The 23240-nt window shown below is 43.0% G+C and overlaps 1 protein-coding gene across 2 annotated transcripts in view; it reads left to right on the plus strand.

Moving 5' to 3' along the window:
• PCYT1B (phosphate cytidylyltransferase 1B, choline) overlaps positions 1-23240 on the plus strand; it is a 107788-nt gene that overhangs the window by 78930 nt on the left and 5618 nt on the right. For both annotated transcript variants that reach the window (XM_040338206.1, XM_040338207.1), the window contains exons 3-7: positions 1534-1650; positions 2745-2896; positions 7514-7592; positions 10428-10570; positions 20884-21072. In XM_040338206.1, coding sequence (XP_040194140.1) covers positions 1534-1650; positions 2745-2896; positions 7514-7592; positions 10428-10570; positions 20884-21072 — 680 coding nt within the window. The remainder of the gene's footprint in view (positions 1-1533; positions 1651-2744; positions 2897-7513; positions 7593-10427; positions 10571-20883; positions 21073-23240) is intronic.

Here is a 23240-nt window from a genome sequence, read left to right on the forward strand (position 1 = left end):
CAGGTTTGTTTGAAGTATCTTGGCTTACCAAACAGTCATGCTTCATCACCAATCAAGCACTGGAGGCAGGGTTTTCCAGGGGTGCTTGGTCTGGTTTCTTTACCGTCATTCGGAAGGTGGGGGGTCGGGCCACCAGGGTGCCTAATAGCAAGTTCCAATATCATTTGTTACTTTTGGCTGCTGTTTCCTCACCGATGTCAACCTTTCATTGCATTCACTTCCATCAGCCCTGCTGTTGATAGGGAAGGATTTGGTGGAGTCAGGATTCAGACTCGGTTGTCAGGTTACAGGCAGAAGCACGACCTGATCATTATCAGGTGGGACCAATGTTCTGTGAGTCTGGTTTTGTTTCCATGTGTTATGATGCTATTGCCTAGCGCATTGGCCTTATCCGTCTTCTCCAGGTATCTGGCACTTTTAGTCTCCGGCCAGTTGTCCTTTTTGCAACTCACCCTCTCACTCACACATACCAGCATGGGTAGGCCAGGGTTTGGGGGATTTCCACAGAGCCACTTCACTGGTGTCCGGTTGAAGTATTTCGATCCTCTTGGCCATCCCTTGCTTAATTTCCCCCATGCATCCTCTTGTCACAAGCAGTTCATTCTCATGGCGGGGTTGTCTCAGGCATCAGGCTCGATCCATCTTTCATGGGTCATTAAGTTCTGGGCTGATTCGCAGGTTCAATAGGGGGTTCCTTCTATCACAAGTCATGGGTCTGTGGGTTTCTCCTGTCATAGCGGATACTTACCGGATACATATACTGTTGCCTTCCAGGCGGGCGCTACTCTACTCGGCGCATTGTTATCTACCCTTCTTCACCTAAATATGTGTCTTTTGCCCTCTTCTCAGGCATACCGACCAGCTAGGCCAAGGCACACCTCAGGCCTTGGTTATTGGGGTTATCGCATTTCTTACTCGAAAACTCTGACTACAAGTGTAAAGGCTGGCCGAAGGCTAGCCTGTATTTGTGGGAGGAGTCTGTGAGTATATAATTCTCCTCCCATGTCGGGTCCGGTGTTGGCGTCTTTTCTGGGTTCCCACCCACCTGCTTCCCCCAGCCTATACATACTATTACTCTTTGTACATTTTCTTATTCTTACATTCAGGCTATGCCCTCTTTTCAGGCATACCGACCAGCTAGGCCAAGGCACACCTCAGGCCTTGGTTGTTGGGGTTATCGCATTTCTTACTCAAAGACTCTGACTACAAATGTGTGTGTGTGTGTATATATATATATATATATATATATATATATATATGCGTGTGACTTTGATTTTCTTATTTCAGCAGTTGTTAAGCAGGGAGGCTCAGTGAATGCAGTTATATTCAGACTGCTACTAGTGGGTAAGTCTGCAAATCTATAGATTAAATTGGTTAACTGGTTCCAGTCAGAAACTTCCAAACAATCACAATGTATGAAAATTGTTGTTTTATCTTCTGTAGGGAAGTAGATGTATTTTGAAATGTTGAAACATTGAAGAGAAAATTACATTGCTCCCAAGAGACAAGCTAATGTCTCTTTCTCTTTTCCAGTTGACCGACCTGTCAGGGTATATGCAGATGGAATATTTGATCTTTTTCACTCAGGTCATGCAAGAGCCCTTATGCAAGCGAAAAACCTGTTCCCAAACAGTTACCTGCTAGTGGGAGGTAAGCTACACACTGACATATGTAATATATATTAAAGCTGATCTCCTAGCTTTTAGTGAAACTTAAATAGTTAATTTGGGCCAAGCTGGTCCAAACAAACTATTACCTTAACTACTAGATGTACTTGCTGTGTGTGCTGTATAACCTGTATGTAGCTGTGTTTCAGCAGCTGGGTGAGAACTTCCTGTCCTGCTCCCGAATCAAAACTGAGTTGGGCTGAACACTGCTCGGCCATTCACAGGAAGCTTTATATTCTATGAATGAATACAAAGTTCCCTTCGGTTAGCTGAGGCCGAGAGGTGGGTGGATGACGTCACAATATCTGATTTCAGAAGGCGCTTTGAATTTATTCATAGACTACAAGGCTCCATTTGAATGGCTGAGCAGACCTCAGCCCAGCTTGATTTTGTTCTGGGGGCTCGACAGGAATTTTCCATCCCACTGCCAGAACACAGCACTGTATACTGTATATAACCAAGGCTATAAAGTTATACATCACACACAACAAGCATAGTAGTGAAAGTAATAGTTTGTTTGGGCCAGCGTGGTCTAAAAAAAAGATTAAGACCCCTTTCACACCGAGGGCGTATTGCAGGTGCTATAGCGTTAAAAATAGCGCCTGCAATCCGCCCTCAAACAGCTGCTCCATTGTGGAGCATTGTGCTAGCAGGACGCTAAAAAAAGTCCTGCTAGCTGCATCTTTGGAGCGGTGAAGGAGCGGTGTGTTTACCGCTCCTCCATCGCTGCTGCCCATTGAAATCAATTGGACAGGGCAGCTATACCGTCCGCAATGTGCTGCTTCAGAGGGTGTGAAAAGCGCCTCGCTAGCGGCCAAAATGCGCTGCAAATCCGTCCATAGCGTCGGCGGTAAAAATAGTGCTGTTTTACCGCCGACGCTATGGGTGGCTCAGTGTGAAAGTGGTCTTAAACTTCGCTAAAAGCTGAAAATCCACTTTGAAGAAGTCTCACTTCCATTTTTACTAATGTTTTTTGTTCCCCACGGGACAAGGTGCATGTTGAGTTTCAGACTTACTAGTCCTTAAAACATTTCTGAGAAATAACTGCAGAATTCGTTTTCTAATGGTTCCTGTCAGTTTGCAGTGATGAGCTAACCCACAAGTACAAAGGTTTCACGGTAATGACTGAGAGTGAGCGCTACGAGGCTTTGCGTCACTGTCGCTATGTGGATGAAGTAATCACTGATGCCCCATGGACTCTTACACCAGAATTCTTAGAGAAACATAAGGTAAAATTATTTATTTTAATAGAATAATACCTCAAGTATTAAAAAGTGCGAAAAAGATTTTAAAAACATGTAAGTGTATATAAGGTAATAAAACAAAAGTCCGAATGGAGAGAAGAAGGTAAATTGAACCCCCAGATGACGACCCGTAGGATAAAACGTATTGAGCGGAGCCAAAACACACACCACTGCACATGCACGAACCAGCCACCGCCATCTAGGTCTCTGTCAAACGGATTGTACATGTGATACGAAGTGTCTGTATACTAAACATTCATTGTAAGTACACTACATACTTTATCAAAATGGCTTACACTGGGGTTTACACATTGGAAAGTGTTTATTTTTCTTTTTATACCATCATCCCCATATTGAGTTAGATATAGCATTGTGGCTGTTTCTCAAAGTGCTTGAGAGAGGTTGGAGGTCTCGTGGAGTGTAAAAAAGTACTGTTTGACCATTCTTGATGAGGGGTCATCTAATTTTGGCAAGCCCCCAGCTTTTTATACACCAAGATGATGGGTCCTATTGCTTGGAATCCCACAGGCTGTTGGGATTCACATCTATTCTCTTGTCACACACAGAGAAGATTGATCAATATACCTTCTGGCTCTTCATTGGGACATTTGGTTTATTACCTTTTATGCACTTCTAGATTTGTACAATTTTCTTCACACTTTTTAATCATTGATACATATGTGTTTATTATCTGAATGACGCATTAATTGGATTTTTATAGCGCTGCATTGCAGTTTTTTTATTATTTGTGTATAGCATGTATTAGGGTATAGTGTTGGTGCTTTCAATTGATACACATTTTGGAGTCCTAGTGCGGTTTTCTTTAGTTCACAATATCATCTCAATACCAGATACTTCTAATCCTCAAAACCTAGGTCAATTTTTCTAATTATACTTTCACTGCTCCTTTAGGAACACTGAAGACAATTTACAAAGACGAACCAAGCACCTATTTAATGCAGTATTCAAAATCTTTGGTTTCAAAACCATTGTATCTGTGTGCTTGAACATCTATCAGGGCAAAATTTCCAATACATTTATCATTGAATTTACAGCAAATTTTTTTTTGCTTTTACAAGTTTTCAAGGTGCAAGGTTTAGATGAGCGCATTTACTATTTAAAAAAACACTTTTCCCAACAAGGAAATTCACCACATCTTGTTGTCTTCATAAATCTATAGCACAGTTCCTTTATAGTGAGTTAATTTGTATATTGATTTGTAAAAGGAAGATTGGGATCTTAATAAAGTGCAACTTTTGTGGTATTTTTCTTTACCATTATTTATTTGCAACTTTTTACAGTTACAAATTATATTTTGAATTCACTTATGTGTACTTATCAGTTACATTTACTGCTTGCATGTAATATTGTTACAGATAGTGTCTATTTCTACAAGTTGAGGAAAGTAGGAAAAAAAGACCATTAGATCAAATTATGATATTCAGTGGCGTGGCGTGGGTAGTCAGCGCCCTGGGCAAGGCAAGTAATTTGGATTCCCTGACCCATGGACTTTTAGCACTCCCTGAGTCTTTTCCACTAGTACAGTATTAAACACCTTATGGTATATTGACAAGAAGAGTGGAGAGACTCTCTATGGCACTACAAATCCCAGCATAGCAGGCACACTACCAGCACTTTGCCCCTCCCCACTTCCCCTCTACATCCATGTCCTGACCCCTCCTCCTTCTCTCAGCTGCTCCCTCCGGCTGCCTTCTCCTCCTTCCCTTTCCCTCCCATCTATCATCTGTCCTCCAGCACCAGCTGCCATCCTTTGACTGAAATCAATGCCTCATTTACATGTCCAGACTCGGGTATGTCTCCTCTAAATGTTGGCTCGAGGTGACTGCACCCCCCACGCTACTGTTAATGTTGTTCTGAATTTTATTAAAAAAAAAAGTTTTTTATTAAAACCGCCTATAAGAGCAGCCTCTGAAAAAAAGGTAATTAATATACACCTCTGCTGCTGCACTGGCTGCCATAAACTGTACTGTCTTATTACTGTCTCTGCTGGTCTAACTCCTCTGCCCCCTCTTTTCCTCCTTACGTAATCTTTAATGTAGCAGACAAGGCAAGGGTTTGTGGGAATACTATTGAGCAGGGATCAACAAACTTCTCCACATTTTGGTGTCTATTTATATAAAAAAAAAAAAAGCTTTACTAATAACAGAGGACACTGCTTTGGGGGGTACATAACACTACTGTGGGGGCAGAAAACACTACAGTGGGGGGTGATGTGAAGGGGCAGAGGACACAGCATTTGGGGTAAAGGACACTACTGTGATGTATGATGTAAAGGGGGCAGAGGAAACTGCGTTGGAGGCGTACAGAACTACTGTGAGTGGAGGGGGTGGTAAACATTGGGGGGCAAAAGACATTACAGTGGGGGGTGATGTTAAAGGGGCAGAGGACTCAGCATTGGGTAGTACAGGACACTACTGTAGGGAGAGGGGGGCAGAGGACACTACAGAGGGGGAGGTGGTTGATGTAAAGGGACAGAGAACACTGAATTGGCAGGGTACGGAACACTACTGTGGGAGGCAAGGGACACTGCTGTGGGGGGAAGGGGACACTACAGTGGGAGGGTGATGTGAAGGGGACAGAGGACACGACTATGGGGGAGTGATGTGAAGGGGTAGAGGACACAGGGTTTGGGGTACAGGAAACTACTGTGGGTGGAGGGCAGCAGAGGAAACTACAGCGAGGGAGTGACGTAAAGGGGGCAGAGGACACTGTTTTGGGCGGAAGGTGGTGGTGGTAAACACTGCTATGGGGGGGGGCAGAAGATACTACAGTGGGGGTGATGTAAAAGGGGGCAGAGGCCAAAGCATTGGGTAGTACAGAACACTACTGTGGGGGGAGAGGGGCAAATGACACTACAGTAGGGGGGTAATGTGAAGGGGCAGGGGACACTGCATTGGTGGGGTACAGAACACTACTGTGGGGGGCAGAGGACACTGCTATGGGGGGCAGATGGCACTGCAGTGGGAGAGTGACGGGAAGGAGACAGAGGACACAGCTATGGGGAAGGCAGAGACCACTTCTGTGGTAGGAGGGTGGTGTGAAGGATGGCAGAGGACAATACTGTGGGGGTGATGTCAAGGGGGGCAGAGGACAATACTGTTGGGGTGATGTCAAGGGGGGCAGAGGACATTACTGTGGGAGTGATGTCAATGGGGGGCAGAGGACAATACTGTGGGGGTGATGTCAAGGGGGGCAGAGGACATTACTGTGGGAATGATGTGAAGGGGCAGAGGACAATACTGTGGGGAGTGATGTGAAGGGGGTCAGAGGACACTACTGTGGGGAGTGATGTGAAGGGGCAGAGGACACTACTGTGGGGAGTGATGTTAAGGGGGTCAGAGGACACTACTGTGGGGGGTGATGTGAAGGGGTCAGAGGACACTACTGTGGGGAGTGATGTGAAGGGGCAGAGGACACTACTGTGGGGAGTGATGTGAAGGGGGGTAGAGGACACTACTGTGGGGGGTAATGTGAAGGGACAGAGGACACTACTGTGTCGAGTGATATGAAGGGGGGCGGAGGACACTACTGTGGGGGGTGATGTAAAGGGGGTCAGAGGACACTACTGTGGGAAGTGATGTGAAGGGGGGCCAAGGACGATACTGTGGGGGGTGATGTTAAGCGGGGCAGAGGACAATACTGTGGATGGTGATGTGAAGGGGGTCAGAGAACACTACTGTGGGGAGTGATGTGAAGGGGCAGAGGACACTACTGTGGGGAGTGATGTGAAGGGGGGCAGAGGACACTACTGTGGGGACTGATCTGAAGGGGGTCGGAGGACACTACTGTGGGGAGTGATGTGAAGGGGGGCCGAGCACACCACTGTGGGTGGAGATGTGAATGGGGTCAGAGGACACTACTGTGGGGGGTGATGTGAAGGGGCCAGAGGACACTAATGTGGGAAGTGATGTGAAGGGGGGCAGAGGACACTACTGTGGGGGGTGATCTGAAGGGGGTCGGAGGACACTACTGTGGGGAGTGATGTGAAGGGGGGCCGAGGACACCAATGTGGGTGGAGATGTGAATGGGGTCAGAGGACACTACTGTGGGGGGTGATGTGAAGGGGGGAGAGGACACCACTGTGGGTGGAGATGTGAATGGGGTCAGAGGACACTACTGTGCCACCTAGTATCCCTGACAATCTTTGCTTTCCTCCATGTATGTACAAGTGGATCTCAACCTGAAAGGTTACCTACCCGTGATCTAGAGTTTAGATCTACCTTAACCTAATAAGGATTATTATAGGTTATATATATATATATACTAAGCAGCCTTCTGCTGTACTATTATTCAGTTTTGAAAATTATAATTCGTTGTTTACTTGGAATAGTCCAGAAAACCTCCCACATTAGCATTTCTAATATAGCAGAACTCTCTTTCCTACTTTACTGATTAAGATTTTGATGTTCAGCTGATATATTTCCGCAAATATGGAAAGAAAATAAAGTACTGTGGAACCCAAGAGCTACAAATCAATTGTTTTGAATGAGTTATGTGTCCTGCAGTGAGTATTAATAATGTTGTATTATTCTGTTGTCTAATATTTGTATTGAACAGTAATATATTCTGCCTTTTGTATAGATTGATTTTGTGGCTCATGATGACATCCCATATTCATCAGCTGGCTCTGATGATGTATACAAGCACATAAAGGAGGCAGGTAAATTTTGTTCTGTGATCTGTATTAGGACCAGATTGAAGCATAGTCCACGCGGTGACACGTTACCTTAAAAATGATTGTTTGTCAATGAGTTTGTATTGCAAGAGTCCCAAATATTTAAAATAAATAATATCTACTACAGAGTCGGGAAGAAAATGTTTCTGGAGTGTTAAGCCTCATACACACGACCGGTTTTCCAGTCTGGAAAACTGCCATTAGAGCTTTTGGGCGGGAAAACCGGCCGTGTGTATGCTCCATCACAGTTTTCCCAACAGGAAAACTGCTGGAAAAAAAAAAAAAGAAGAACCAGCTCTCTTTTTTCCCACGAGATTCCCGGCGGTTTTTAACCCGGCAGTTTTCCTATGGGAAACACTGCATTGGAGCATACACACGGCCGGGATTCCCGACCAAAGCTCTCATGGCAGTTTTCCTGTCGGGGAATCCCGGTCGTGTGTAGGGGGAAAAGTTACCGAGAAGGACTTTTTACTGGCGGGAATCCCATACGTGTGTATGAGGCTTTAGAGGAGTACGGGCTAATGTAAGGATTTTCTCAATGGGCGGCCTCTTCATGTACCTAGAGGTTGCTGTTTCTCCAGGTTTCTCATCGAGATTCCCGGAAGTTTTCTCGACGAGAAAACATACACACAACCGGTTTTCTCGGCAAAAAGCTCTGCCAGCAGTTTTCGTTCAGAGAAAACCGGCCATGTGTACGAGGCTTTAAAGCGTATCTTCACCCTCTTTTTTTTAAAGTAAGGCTTATCATAATGGCCACCCATACATATTTAAGCTTTGGACATTTAATTTTTTTTCTGCAAAAGTAAATATTTAAATTACATTTTTATGACGTTTCCGGTTGCGGCCACCTAAGAGAAGAGCCTTCCTATTCCTTCGGACACAGTTAGATCCCTTTAGGGGTGTCTGTGGGGGTTGGGTGGTCTTCTCACCATACAATGTTTATACACATGAAATAGCTGATTACCTCATGTGTAGTGATACTAATATGCTTCAATATAGTACCGGTATGAGGAGGGCGATGGGGTGATAGGAGGAGATTTCCTCTTCTCCGCCTTTTTTTTTTTTTATCCTCTCTTCACATTTAATTTTTGCAATTGCTATTGTTTATGTTTTAATATCAGATCTGTGTGGATATTTCTTTTCTTGGAAGAAGTTCTTGCTTTTGACCTAAAACATTTCGATTTCACTGTATATTTTATATACTGTAACTTTATCCTACAGTTTTTATTGTAATGACTCTATTTTATTTGAAATAAACACAAACTTGAATGAAAAAAAAAAAAAGAGATACCAAAGACTCGTGGAATTTCATTGATCCCAGGAGACTTCGGGCATTATTAAGTATCTATCACCCTGGTATTACTGCACAGGTGTGAGACCGGGAGGTGCATGTGATGGTCACCGCCAGAACTTCTGCAGGAGAGCATAAACTACAGCTATGGCAAATAAATATTATATGGTATATGAGAATATCCAAATTAGATGCAGCTATTTATGAAGAACCACGAGGATGTTTTTATTAAAATTTGGGTTTGGAGACTGTAGCTTTTTAAAGTTTAAGGCCGGCCATACACGGTTCGAATCTCAGCCGGTTCACCAGGCACCGGCCGAGATTCGAATTGTTCATGGACAGGCTGAATGCACTTAGTAAACCAGCCTGCTGGATTCTCTTTCGATTATCACTAGCAGCTGCTACAGCCGCTAGTGATAATCACTGTCTTCTCCTGGCGAGGAGGGCTATGGCCGCCCCCCACCAGGAGAAGACAATTGCTTATTCCCATGTCAGCACTGTCTGTGTTGATGGGGGAATCGTGCGAATTCGCACCGTGTATGGCCTGACCAAGTGCGCCTTAGTCCTTCACCTCCAGCCACCCTCACAATCTTATACTTACCTGTCTCCGATCCAGAAACACTGGTCAAAATTTTCCCACCCCTCAGCTACTTTCATCATACCTATGGGAAGTTAAAGCGGAGCTCCACCCTAAAGTGGAACTCCCGATGATCGGAACCCTCCTCCCCTCCGGTGTCACATTTGACACCTTTCAGGGGGAGGGGGGTGCAGGTATTTGCACCCACTTCCAGCCACACGGTCTCGGGCAGACTGCGGGCATGACGTCACCTCCACCCCCCCATTGTGTTCTGGGAACACTCAGCTCCCAGTACACAGCGGGAGCCTATCGGCAGGCGTAGCGCGACTCGCACATGCGCCGTAGGGAACCGGGCAGTGAAGACGAAGCGCTTCACTTTCTGGTTCCCTCACCGAGGATGGCGGGGGGGGGGGCAGCAGAGTGACGAGCGATCGCTCGTCCTCTGCTGCGGACAGCGCTGGACTCCAGGACAGGTAAGTGTCCTAATATTAAAAGTCAGCAGCTGCAAATATGTAGCTGCTGGCTTTTAATATTTTTTTTTTCAGCGGACATCCGCTTTAAGTTGAGTACAGGCTCTTATGCTGCATGTAAATAAATGTGAATAATGAATAAGCTCAGCCAGGAAGATTTTGAGATGTGGTTCTGTGATCTAGACAGAAATTTCTTGCTGGGTTAGGGACAGCTAAGTTTAGGATTGGGCAATGATCTGGTGGTGATTTTTGTGGATTTGTTACCGCACCAAACATGCAGTTACACTTTAAGGCTTAATAATGAATTGTATGTTTTTCCTTCTATTCACCTCTAACATAAATAGAGTACACATTTTATAAAAACATTGTCATGTCACTAAAGCTAAAGTGTTCTTCAGGGCGGTAGTTTGTCTTGTTTTGTTAAGACATGCTATGTCATAGAAAAATCTGTGATACTGGCTATCTTTTCTTCTTGGTGACAGGCATGTTTGTACCAACACAGAGGACAGAAGGTATTTCAACGTCGGACATAATCACTAGGATCGTCCGTGATTATGATGTTTATGCCAGACGCAACCTCCAGAGAGGATATACTGCAAAAGAGCTAAATGTTAGTTACATAAATGTAAGTATAAAAACAGCTGGCAATGTGGGTTTTATCAGTAGCGTTTTTCCCTATCCTTAAACACTATCTTTATGACAGATCCTCCATTTCATTGGCCAGAGTTATACAATAGCGACTGCAGACTATTGAATACAACATCAGATCTAAATCCTCATTGTCATTTGAAATCAGAAATTGCTCCAACAGTTTGATGGATTATAGGGAGATTAGTACTATTATCCCCTCTTAAGACTGAACAAGTTCCATGTTTAATACCAATATTCATTTCTTATTCCCTATAATAATGTTTCTGTGTTAAAAATCCTTTAGCAAGTACTGGATTTAAAGTGGAATTCCAACCAAACAGCTGAACACACAGTTCAAATGTTCTACCTGAAAAAATAATTCTGTACAGTCACACAACCCTGCTACACTGCAAAGCCAACAGGACAACGTTGTGATTTCCCTTTCAGCTTTGCTGCTTTTTGTGTCAACAGCCTCTTTACTAGAATATGAAAATAATATCACATTAATGAGATCTACCCTATGCTCTGTACCTCCTGCCATATGTTCAAATGCCACCCCTTCAGTTTGCAATAGAGCATAATTGGCTTACAGCGCATAACCTTATGTGTAGCTAATCTAAAGATACACATCAGATGGTTAAATAGCATTATTTTAAAGCACATTAACAGCCTAGTTAGTAGTCGTCACACTGGACCTGCTTTGTAATGTTGAAGACATTTCACAGTTTCTCCAAGCCACTTCTTTAGTTCCAATAAATATCAGGAAGATACCCCAGCGTTTATATCCAAGCCTCAATCCAATCACTGTGGCGCGTGCAGATGTTGATTGCCCAAGAACAGGATGGGAGATGTAAAGAAGTTAAAAAATATATGGTAAAGGTGTCCAATATTGCAAGGTGTAAAGAAGTGGAACCACCCTGTTCTAGTTACATTATTCTCATCCTTGGTGTCAGAAAGTCTGAATAGGTAATAGGTCGGATTATCTAGCTAAAGGTGTGAATTACCACCAAATCACCAGGGTAGACATTTAAAAATGATATTATACAGTATGTGGAAGAGATATATTGAAGGTCTTCGCTTCTGTTCAAATGAAGAGCAACATTTGAATATAGCTTAAAGGGTTTGTAAAGGATTTTTTTTTTATCTTAATAGCTTCCTTTACCTTAATGCAGTGCTGTTTTCATGTCTTCATTGTTCGTTTTTGCTCTCAAGTTGCTGTAATTCTTCTCTGATCTCCACACTTCCTGGTTGTCTGTTTCCTGATAACCACAGTACTGGGAGCTTTCTCTCTGTGGTCACTAATCAAGGAGGTGTGATTACTGTGTGTCTAAAACCCCTCAGCACCAATCAGTTTCGTTTTCCAAACCATCACTGCCCTGTATTGGCTCTGTACATCACAGAAGCAGGAAACAACATGCAAAAACGAAACTAGAAACTGCAGGTACATTATATGATTGATTTTTATTTATGTTTAATCATTTTTAAAAGGAATCAGTTAACTATTATGTCTCTATACCCTGTAAACAGTCATTTCAGCAAACAATTTTTTTCCTTTACAACTCCTTTAATGTTAAAATTTCCAGGTCACATGAAAAAATTGGAACATGAATTATTATTATTATAAAAAAATGCTTATAAACGCAGTCTTACCCATGGGCCTCGATGCGTATGACTATAATGAGCAGGGAGATTCTGATCTTCTTAATCTAGCTCCCTTACTGGCCAGGATGCCGTGGCCTAATGAAATAGTATAAGATCAGGAGAAAAATAAAGTCTTTAACCACTTAACCACCGCCCAACGCCGAATAACGGCGGCAGGGTGGTTCCTTAACTCTGGGAGGACGTTATATAACGTCCTCCCAGAATCGCGCTCCCGCACGCCCCCTAGGGCGCCCACACGGGAGTCTCTGTGACCGCCGGGTCTAGAGGACCTGGCACATCATGGATCACGGTAAATCGCCGATAATAGCGGGCGTTTACCACGTGATCGCTCCGTCCAATGACGGAGCGATCACTTGTAAACAAACCGGCATCATGTGATGACGCCAGTTCCTCCCTCCCCTCTCTGTACTGATCGGTACAGTATGAGAGGAGAGGGGGAGAGAGCGGAGGCAGCAGCAGTGTGGGATGGATCTGTGACAATTGCAGTCACAGATCCAGCCATCCATCCCTGCCCATACTCTGCCATACCCAGTGCAATACTCTGCCATACCCAGTGCAATACTCTGCCATACCCAGTGCAATACTCTGCAATAACCAGTGCAATACTCTGCAATAACCAGTGCAATACTCTGCCATACCCAGTGCAATACTCTGCAATAACCAGTGCAATACTCTGCCATACCCAGTGCAATACTCTGCAATACCCTGTGCAATACCCTGTGCAAAACTCTGCAAAACCCTGTGCAAAACCCTGTGCAATACCCTGTGCAATACCCCGCAATACTCTGCAATACCCTGCAATACTCCGCAATACCCAGCAATACTCTGCAGTACCCAGCAATACTCTGCAGTAACCAGCAATACTCTGCAGTACAGAGCAATACTCTGCAGTACCCAGCAATACTCCGCAATATCCAGCAATACTCCGCAATACCCAGCAATACTCTGCAGTACCCAGCAATATTCTGCAGTACCCAGCAATACTCCGCAATACCCAGCAATACTCCGCAATACTGCGCAATACACAGTAATATTCTGCAATACCCACTTTCCGCCCACCCGCCATCAAATGAGGTCCTTGAATTTGTGCGGGGATATCAGAATGAGGCCTGCAGCTACAGGCATCATTCAGATAACAGCTTTTACAGCCAGCGATTCCCTACACCAGTGGTCTCCAAACTGCGGCCTGAGGGCCGGATGTGGCCCTTTGCTTGCCTTTATCCGGCCCTTGGAGCACTATCCCTCCCAATGATACGAGACACTATTCTGCCATCTGACACCGACAATGGAACACCATTTCTCCCACTGACACCACCAATGGGGCACTATTCCTCCCTATGATACCAGCAATGGGGAAATATTCCTCCCCCTAATACCAAATGTTTATTCCCACTGATGCTAGGAAAGTTTTCACTCCCGCTGGCCAAAGTCTGGCCCTCCAAGAGTCTGAAGGACAATAAACCGGCCCTTTGTTTCGAATGCTTGGAGACCCCTGCCCTACACCATAAGAATGATCTTAGCGGCTCTTCTGCCGCTTGATCATTCTTACGAGAGGCAAGAAAGGACGCCCCCCCCCCCGCAGTCCTCCGGTGCTTCTACCGACTCAATGCTACGATCGAAGCCAGGATTTTTTATTTTTTTTCAGACTTCCCAGCCTAGAGGTGAGATGTGGGGTCTTATTGACCCCACATCTCACTGTAAAGAGGACCTGTCATGCCATATTCCTATTACAAGGGATGTTTACATTCCTTGTAATAGGAATAAAAGTGATCAAAAAAATTATTTTTGTGGAAAAAAGTGTCAAACTAAAATAAATAAAGCGCCCCTGTCCCCGTGTGCTCGCATACAGAAGCGAACGCATACCTAAGTCCCGCCCACATATGAAAACGGTGTTCAAACCACACATGTGAGGTATCGCTGCGAACGTTAGAGCGAGAGCAATAATTTTGGCCCTAGATCTCTTCTGTAACTAAAAACATGTAACCAGTAAAAATATTTAAAGCGCCACCTATGGGGATTTTTAGGTAGTGAAGTTTGGCGCCATTCCACGAGCGTTTGAAATTTTGAAGAGTGACATGTTAGGTATCTATTTACTCGGCATAACTTTATCTTTCACATTATGCAAAAACATTGGGCTAACTTTCTTGTTTTTTTTTTAAGCACAAAACATTTTTTTACCCAGAAAAAAAGCGTTAGAAAAATTGCTGCGCAAATACCGTGTGAGATAAAAAGTTGCAACGACAACCATTGTATTCTCTAAGGTCTTTGCTAAAAAAGCATATATAATGTTTTGGGGTTCTATGTAATTTTCTAGCAAATAAATTATGATTTTTACATGTAGGAGAAAAATGTGTGCTCCAGAATGCCTGAAGGTGCTGCCTGCATGTTGGGTCTCTGTATGTGGCCACGCTGTGTAAGGCTGCATTCACACCTCGGCGTATATACGCCTGAAGCGCGACGCTCGTGCCGCTGGAGGGGCGAATTTCCATTGATGTCTATGAGATGGTTCACATCTCACGCCGAACGCCGTACTCCTGCCGCCTGAAAACAAGTCCCGGACCCTTTTTTTCAGGCGGCATTGGCGTTCAGGCATAGACATCAATGGAAATGATTTGTTAAAAAAAAAAAAAGTAAACAAATCGCGGCAAAATACGCCGCATACGCGGCGTTACAATGTGAATGCAGCCTAAAAGTCTCACACACGTGGTATCGCCATACTCGGGAGGAATAGCAGGGTGTGTTTTTGGGGTGTAATTTGTGGTATGCATATGCTGTGTGTTAGAAATAACCTGCTAATATGACAATTTAGTTAAAAAAAAAAAAAAATTGATTTTGCAAAGAATTGTGGGAAAAAATGACAACCTCAGAAAACTCATCATGCCTCTTTCTAAATACCTTGGAACTTCTTATTTCCAAAAAGGGGTCATTTGGGGGGTATTTGTACTTTTCTGGCATGTTAGGGTCTCAAGAAATGAGATAGGCCGTCAGTACTTCAGGTGTGATCAATTTTCAGATATTGGCACCATAGCTTGTGGACTCTATAACTTTCACAAAGACCAAATAATATACACCAATTTGTACTTATTTTTACCAAAGATATGTACCAGTATAAATTTTGGCCTAAATTTATGAAGAAAAATTACTAATTTGCTAAATTTTATAACAGAAACAAAGAAAATTTTTTTTTTTTACAGAATTTTCAGTCTTTTTTCTCTTATAGCGCAACAAATAAAAAACCCAACGGTGATTAAATACCACCAAAAGAAAGCTCTATTTGTGTGGAAAAAAAGGACAACATTTTTATTTGGTTACAGTGTTGTATGACTGAGTAATTGTCATTCAAAATGTGAGAGCACGAAGGCTGAAAATTGGTCTGGTTTTTAAGTGGGTTTAAGTGCCCAGTAGTCAAGTGGTTAAAATATCAATTCAATACATCTGAGTAGGGATTAGTAGGTCAGATGGGAGCCCGCCCATCCTGGCACGGACGGCACAGACGGCTTGCCTCTGGCGCACCTGCGGCGCGCGCCCACAGCTGTGGCGGCAAGATGTATGGGGCGTTTGAAGTAGGCCCCACCCAGAATGAATGGGAGAAGCACAACACAGAGTAATATAGTCATCCTGTATGTAGCTGGAGTGTTAGTAAATTTCTGAATTCTGCATGGCCAAGGTTACTAAATGTGCCCAGGGTGCCACACCCCTTAAATCTAACACACACTCTAAATACAATTTTTTTTACTTTTAAGGCACTATAAAGGATTCAAACATAAATAAACACAAGTACACATAAGATAAACCATTTAAAATCCAATGGCTGACAGTTGTTACTCAGATACAGTGCTCTAGCAGACATGTAGCTGTTAAAGACTATTCAGTTATCCACATAAATGTCACCCAAACATGTCAAATTTTGACTGAAGCTCAAACATGGAACCCAACGCATTTCAATAATAATTTTATTCTTTAGGGGTAGATGTAAAATATAAGTAGCTGTTTAGCTTTACACACAGATAACTGTAGATAATAAACACATTGTGTACCATATAAACTATGCATAATGCTTACCGTACATAGTGTATTATCTTGCATAAACATTATCAGCCTGCCATTAAAACCAGAACGTCCAAGAGATTGTCACAATTCCAATCAAGGAGGGTTCGAAGTGGACACAGAGATCACAAAGAGTGCCTCTAAGTGCAATAGACTAAAAGGTACCACCTAAAACATAAAACCTGTTATGACACTGGGTAAAGTGAAGTGAAACGCTATGTTGTTTGAACCCTATCGAAATAATATATATAATGCCATGTTAACATTTCAGACAAGCAGAGCTTCCCTTTTGGGTGGAGCTTTGCTTTAAATTCTCTACTTTATAACATAGGTAAGCCATAAACATATCAAATGTTTTGTCTACAAATAAACTGATTGGTATATAGAGTGAAAGTCATACGATTACACCTGCTATTCATATGTGTTTAAAAGGTATATAAAAAGAACTGTGGTGTGTGGAAATAATCTGTGCCATATAAGTACCTAAGAATACAATTACTGACTGCTAAGACTTCTGATAAACGAGTGTGAAGGTGGGTGTACTCTTTAACAAAATACAATTACGGAGCGCATTTAACACGAAGTGTATGATACCACATATTTTTAGATTTTACTTATTGAAGCTCTATTGAATAGGTTAATTGTATGCAAAACTAGATCCCAGGTAGCATGCTGTAATTAAAGTGGAACACCAGATAAAAATGTTTGGGTTTTGGGTAGATTTTGGAAAATCTTACTGCTGTCTCGCAGGGCAGCCATCAGAGATTTTGGGGCCCCTTACACAGCTTTAGACCTGGGCCCCCCTGGGCCTGACCACCAACATTACCCAGGGCCTGTCCACTGGTCATCCCACCGAATCCGCCCATTGGCCATGGGCGTACGCAATCAACATTTGAAATTTGGGAATGGTAAAACCCATAGTTGAGCCCTGTTTTTACCACCACCCAATTGCAGTGGCCATGGGTGTACACAGCCACAGCGGGAATTATACACCCTATCACACTTTAACAGGTGTAGCGCCTGCCAAGCATGACCCATTCAAGTGAATGGGGCCACTCTGCAAATGCCCTGCAATGCAGTGTGGGATCCAAGGGGTTAAAGCAGGTGGTGAGGGGGTGATAAAATGCCCCTTTACCCCTTGGTCACTGTACTGTACTGCTCCGCCTCTGGTATGACATGCACCCGGTCTGGCCAATCACCGGCCGTTTAATGTGGGCATCAGTCACTCCCTCCCCCTGGCCAAGTACGCCCCATGTATGTTGCTAGCGCAAGTGCCACGCTACATCCCGCCGCCCCGAGGGCTAAATTTATGAGGGAGCCGGAAGACGGCCGCGGGAGCGGATTAAATAAAAGAACGGATCGGGGGTCTTTTTTTTTTTCGTGCGGGGTCGGCTTTAGTGCCCGTGCCGCCCCCCGCAAAGTGCCGCCCTAGGCCTAGGCCTTGTCGGCCTAGGCCAAGATACATCCCTGGTAGAGAGCATGCAACCCACAGCAAAATAAAGGACAATGTGTCTGCAAAGTTGCATGCCAGGAATGGAAGGTTTGCTCTAAATCAACAAAGAAGCCCTCGTGTTATAACTGCTGATGCTTGTTGCTTGTTGTACAATAAACCACCTGTTCCTGGCATGCACATTCGTGAACCATTTTCCATTATTTCACTGGGCGACAGTTTAGGTGCACTGTAAATCTTGGGATGCTGTAAGAATTATTCAAGAAGCACCTAGACTGAATGTATGAATACACTACCGTGTATGAATATAATACCAATACAGGGCCTAGCAGCCTTATTACTTTATCAAATTACTGAACCATTGCATATCCAGGCAATGTTTTGTAGGTGGCCAATTCCAGGGCCGATCCGCCCTATAGGCTCACTATACAAGCGGCTTAGGGCCCCGCAAAGCTGCGGAGGGCCGACCAAATTACTAGAGGCCCCGCCTGGTGAGAAGTCATTTTAGGCCCCTCACCCCGCTTCTCAACTCGCTGGCTGCATGGGAGAAGAGGTAAGAATTCAGCACCCCCCGCTTCTCACTTTAATGTAAGATGTAATTTCCGACAACAGGACACCCCCTCCCCCCGCTTCTCAACTTTAACATGTCATCACTGTCGGCAGCGCCACCCCCCCCCCCCGCACTTCTCAACTTTAATGTCACATGTCATTTTCGGCAGCCCCCCTGCTTCTCAACTTTAATGTGACATGTCATTTTGCTTAGGGCCCCGGGGAGGTCAGGATCGGCAATTCTTTCAAAATGCATGTCAATAAGCACCACTGTGGGGTTCATTTACTAAAGGCAAACAGACTTTGCAAAGCTCCCAACTCTCCCTGATTTTAAGGGACTGCCCCTGATTTGGAACATAAGTCCCTTTGTCCCTCTTTCCTCATTTGTTCCTCATTTTGGTCTGATCTATATAGTTGTATATAAAATGCACGTCTTTCAAAAAGTGTTTAACCCTTTATCCAGTTTCTAAATTGTTGCATTTGTAGTGTTCGAAAGCCAGTATAAAGGAATAGTAGCGTTAAAAAAAAAAAGCACTTGTGGTTTAACTACTACTTATTTTTACATAATTCTCCTTTAAGGCAGGCAGTGTGTCCTTTGCCTACATACTTTTACAAATAGGTGTCCCTCGTTCCCATCTCAAAAAGTTGGATGGAATGGACTTTGAGCTGAGTGAATGTGGTGAAGCTCTGCTGATTTCCATCATCTAATCATGTGCAAGCAAAATTGGTGTGGTGAGATGCGGCGCGGGTCCCCGGAAGTTCAGCCCCCCTCCTCCCTCCCCCGCTGCCGGGCCATTCACAAAGCACAGCGTGCTTCACACATGTGAAGTAGGGAACCGGCTGTGAAGCCGCAAGGTTACCCTTACAGACAATGGTGGCGGTAGCACGCGAGAGCCAATGGAAACATCAGCTGGGGTGCCAACATTGCGGGATCCCTGGACAGGTTAGGGTCCTAATATTAAAAGTCAGACAATATTTGTAGCTGCTGACTTTAATTTTTTTTTGTCGGGGGCTGAACCTCCTCTTTAAGGTTCAACTCATTCACTAAGCTCAATCTCACTGTATATAATAATCTAATGATTTTATGTATCCTTACACACTTAGTATGTGAGATCATTTTAAAGCAAGCAAGCATCAGGTATATGTATCCATGTTAAATGCAAGCCACTAAAGCTGACCATACATAGTTCGAATTTCGGTTGGTTACCAACAAACTGGCCAAAATTCCCTTAGTGGGTTGGCCCTCTTCCGCCTGACATCCTTAAAGTGGAACTTCACTCTCTCAGTCAACATTGACTATTTTTAATCCTTATGCTTCTAGCATTAGTAAATATATATGAAAATATGATTTATTTATTTGTTTTAAATCTTTTTTCTTTTTTTACATTTCTTCAGTTACTTCCTGGTTTTAATGACTAGGCAAATTATGTCATACATCCCAGGAGAAATGGAGGAAGGGTTTTCTAAGCTAAACACACCTTCCTGCCTGCATGCCCAAGCTAAGGGCAGATGTATTCCAGGAAGTAAATGCTACATGAATCATCTGCCCTTACCTAAGATGGCCACTGTCAGAAATGCTAGGGAGATGGTTTTCAAAGTTGTTTCTCAGCAAAATAAAGCATGGAAACATGGATGGGTGGGTGAGTTTGCTTTGAATATTAAAAATGTTTTAGAATTAAATATAATTTTTAAATTGTGGTGCTCAGATGCAGTGCAGTTCCGCTTTAAGTTGAAAAATCTTAGCAACCAAGTAGAACATTTTTGACTGGACAGCGGCTGCATACAAACAGGATTCGATCAAACTGTTTGGGTATGTCTTAATACAATGATCCAGCAGTGGAATTTGTCAATTGGAAGTCTGAACAAAAAAAAATCGAATACATTCTGCTTTGAACTGTCATGGCTCATGACTAAGCACTGATCTATAGTGTGAAACGCGTAGTCTGCTATTCCCATTTTCTGCTGGTTTTTGTAGTGCATTTTTTCATCCTTTTTATATTGAAGACAACCTAAAGGTTTTTTTGGAGTGCGGCTGTCCATCTCTTATCCGCTACTATTTGCCTTGTGCATTGTTGGCACCCTTGATCTCCTGAATAGTCACTGATTGTTCATCATACTCACCTGGAGCGGTAACTTCCTTTCTCTGTGTTGCCATTCTAGATGTAAGTTATTTCTGTATATAGGAGGGTATGTCCTCATTATTTTGTATTCTGTACATCCCCTGACAATTCCTGTTTACTATTCTCATCAGAAGGCCAGCATCATCTTTGTTTACACATCGTCCATGATGAACATCTTCTTCCTGCACTAAGATGCTAAGCCCATAGGCACATTATATAAATACTAGTGCCTGCAGAGTAGACTTTATACACTTGGTCACTCACACAGATCAGATGCCCTGATACAGCCTCTCCCTGTGCTAAAGTATACAGCCTGGGTGAGTAGTAACTGAAGTAGAAAGACTTTAAAAATCCTATCTTATTGTCTGCAGCACCTCTCAAGTCTAAGCACAATCACAAATTATTGTATTTTATGGTAAAAGATACAATTAAAAATTGCAAAATGTATAATGGGTGTTTTTCACATTTGCATTATTGTAGGAAAAAAAATACAGGTTCCAAAACCAAGTGGATAAAATGAAAGAAAAGGTGAAAACTGTGGAAGAAAGATCAAAAGAATTTGTCTACAAGGTGGAAGAAAGGAGCCATGATCTAATCCAAAAGTGGGAAGAAAAATCTAGAGAGTTTATCGGGAATTTTTTGGAGTTATTTGGTCCTGACGGTGCCTGGGTACGTTTATTCCTTGTGTTTACAATACTGTTCTGATATTTGTATTTTCATTATTGCCTTTAATACTTTCAAAATCAGCGGTCAGCAACCTAATGCATGTATGCCACAGTTGGCACGCAAAGCCATTGTCAGTGGTCACATGTCTACAAAATTATTTGATATTTCTCATTAAAATATAACTGTATTAAAGTTTGTTAAACATTGTTCAGTCTGTAGTATAATGACCAGAAAAATTCCTATATTTTAAAAAGGTAGCCTTTGCAATAATCTCTGCATTTGGATCCACATACTCCATACTGTATGTGCAAAAAGATTTTTTTTTACACCTGAAGATGGTGTTAAGTCCATCTTGAAACCAACCTACAACAGATTGTAGAAGTGTGTGTGTGTGTGTGTGTGTGTGTGTGTGTGTGTGTGTGTGTGTGTGTAGCAAAAATGAACATCCTGTAGATCAAAAATATAAAAATTAAGGAACTTACAGTAAATGTTACAAAGAATGTACCAGAATATGTAAAACAGAAATCAAGGCCACAAAAATTCACAACCGATTGCAAAAGAAAGTAGGACAAATCCCCCAAAATTCGGCAAATATATTAATAGTAAAAAGGTCAGGTCGGAGCATGTAGATCCTTTACAAAATAATCTAGAGTGAGTGACTGGGGATAAAGAGAAGGTAAATTTATTAAATACCTTCCTTAGCTCTGTGTATACAAAGGAGCACGGAAGAGCTCATGTCCATAATGGGGTGGTATTGACATAGCCTCAAATAATCCACAGTGGCTCAAAACTGATATAGTTCGGAAATATTTTGAGAGAATAAAAGTGGATAAAGCGCCTGGACCAGATGGCATACACCCACGTGTCCTAAAAGAATTGAGCTCTGTCATTTCAAAGCCATTGTTTCAAATGTTTAGGGACTCTCTCATGACTGGCATAGTACCACTGGATTGGCAAAAGGCCAATATGGTGCCTATATTTAAAATAGGATCAAAGTCTTTACCAAGAAACTATAGACCTGTTAGCTTAACTTCTATAATGGGTTAGATACTGGAGCGTTTAACCACTTGCTTACTGGGCACTTAAACCCCCTTCCTGCCCAGACCAATTTTCAGCTTTCAGCGCTCTCACACTTTAAATGACAGTTGCGTGGTCGTGCAAAACTGTACCCAAATGAAATTTTTTTTTGCAAAAAAAAAATGAAAAAAATACTTAACATTTTGAAAAATAAAACAAAACATGGTTTGTTATAAAATTTTGAAAACAGGTAATTTTTCTCCTTCATTGATGTGCGCTAATGAGGCTGCACTGATGGGCACTGATAGGTGGCACTAATAGGCACTGAGAGGTGACACTGAAAGGTGGTACTGATGGTTGGCACTAATGGGCAGCACTGATGGGCATTGATAGGTGGTACTGATCATGATAAGGCAGTCACGGCTCTCTGTGTGAGGGGCCGATGTCCCTCTGACAGAAGCCGTTGACGTCTTTTTTCCCCTCATACTAACAGCACAAACAACTGATCTTCTGTTTACATCACGTGATCAGCTGTCTATTGGCTGACAGCTGATCACGTGGTAAGGGGCAGCACAGGCAGCTCATGCATGGGAGGACGTCATATGATGGCCTCTTGGCAAATTAGGCCTGGGCAGGAGGAGGTTAATAAAAATTATTTTAAGCACTAGACAGCACGGTTTCATGAAAGATAGAAGTCAAACAAATCTGATTTCTTTGGTGGCTGTGGACGTGGTATACTTGGATTTTGCACCTGACACAGTTCTACACAAGCAGCTAATGTGTAAGGTTAAGTTTACAGGCTTACATGGAAAGATCAGTTTGTAAATGGATAGAAAACTGGCTATAAGACCGTATACAGAGAGTAGTGGTTAATGATTCATACTCTGAATGGTGTAATGTTATTAGTAGTGTACCCCAAGGTTCAGTGTTGGGACCCTTACTTTTTAATAATTTTATAAATGATATAGGATCTGGGATTAAAAGAACCAGTTCAGTCTTTGCAGACATCACCAAGCTTTGCAGTGCAATACCATCCCTACCAACTTATAAACTGACCTCAATGCACTGTTTAGTTGGGCATCTATGTGACAAATGAGGTTTAATGTTGATAAATTTAAAGTTATACACTTGGGGGCTAAGAATATGCATGTATC

This window comes from Rana temporaria, chromosome 2 (assembly GCF_905171775.1).
Source record: "Rana temporaria chromosome 2, aRanTem1.1, whole genome shotgun sequence".
Taxonomy (NCBI): Eukaryota; Metazoa; Chordata; class Amphibia; order Anura; family Ranidae; genus Rana; species Rana temporaria.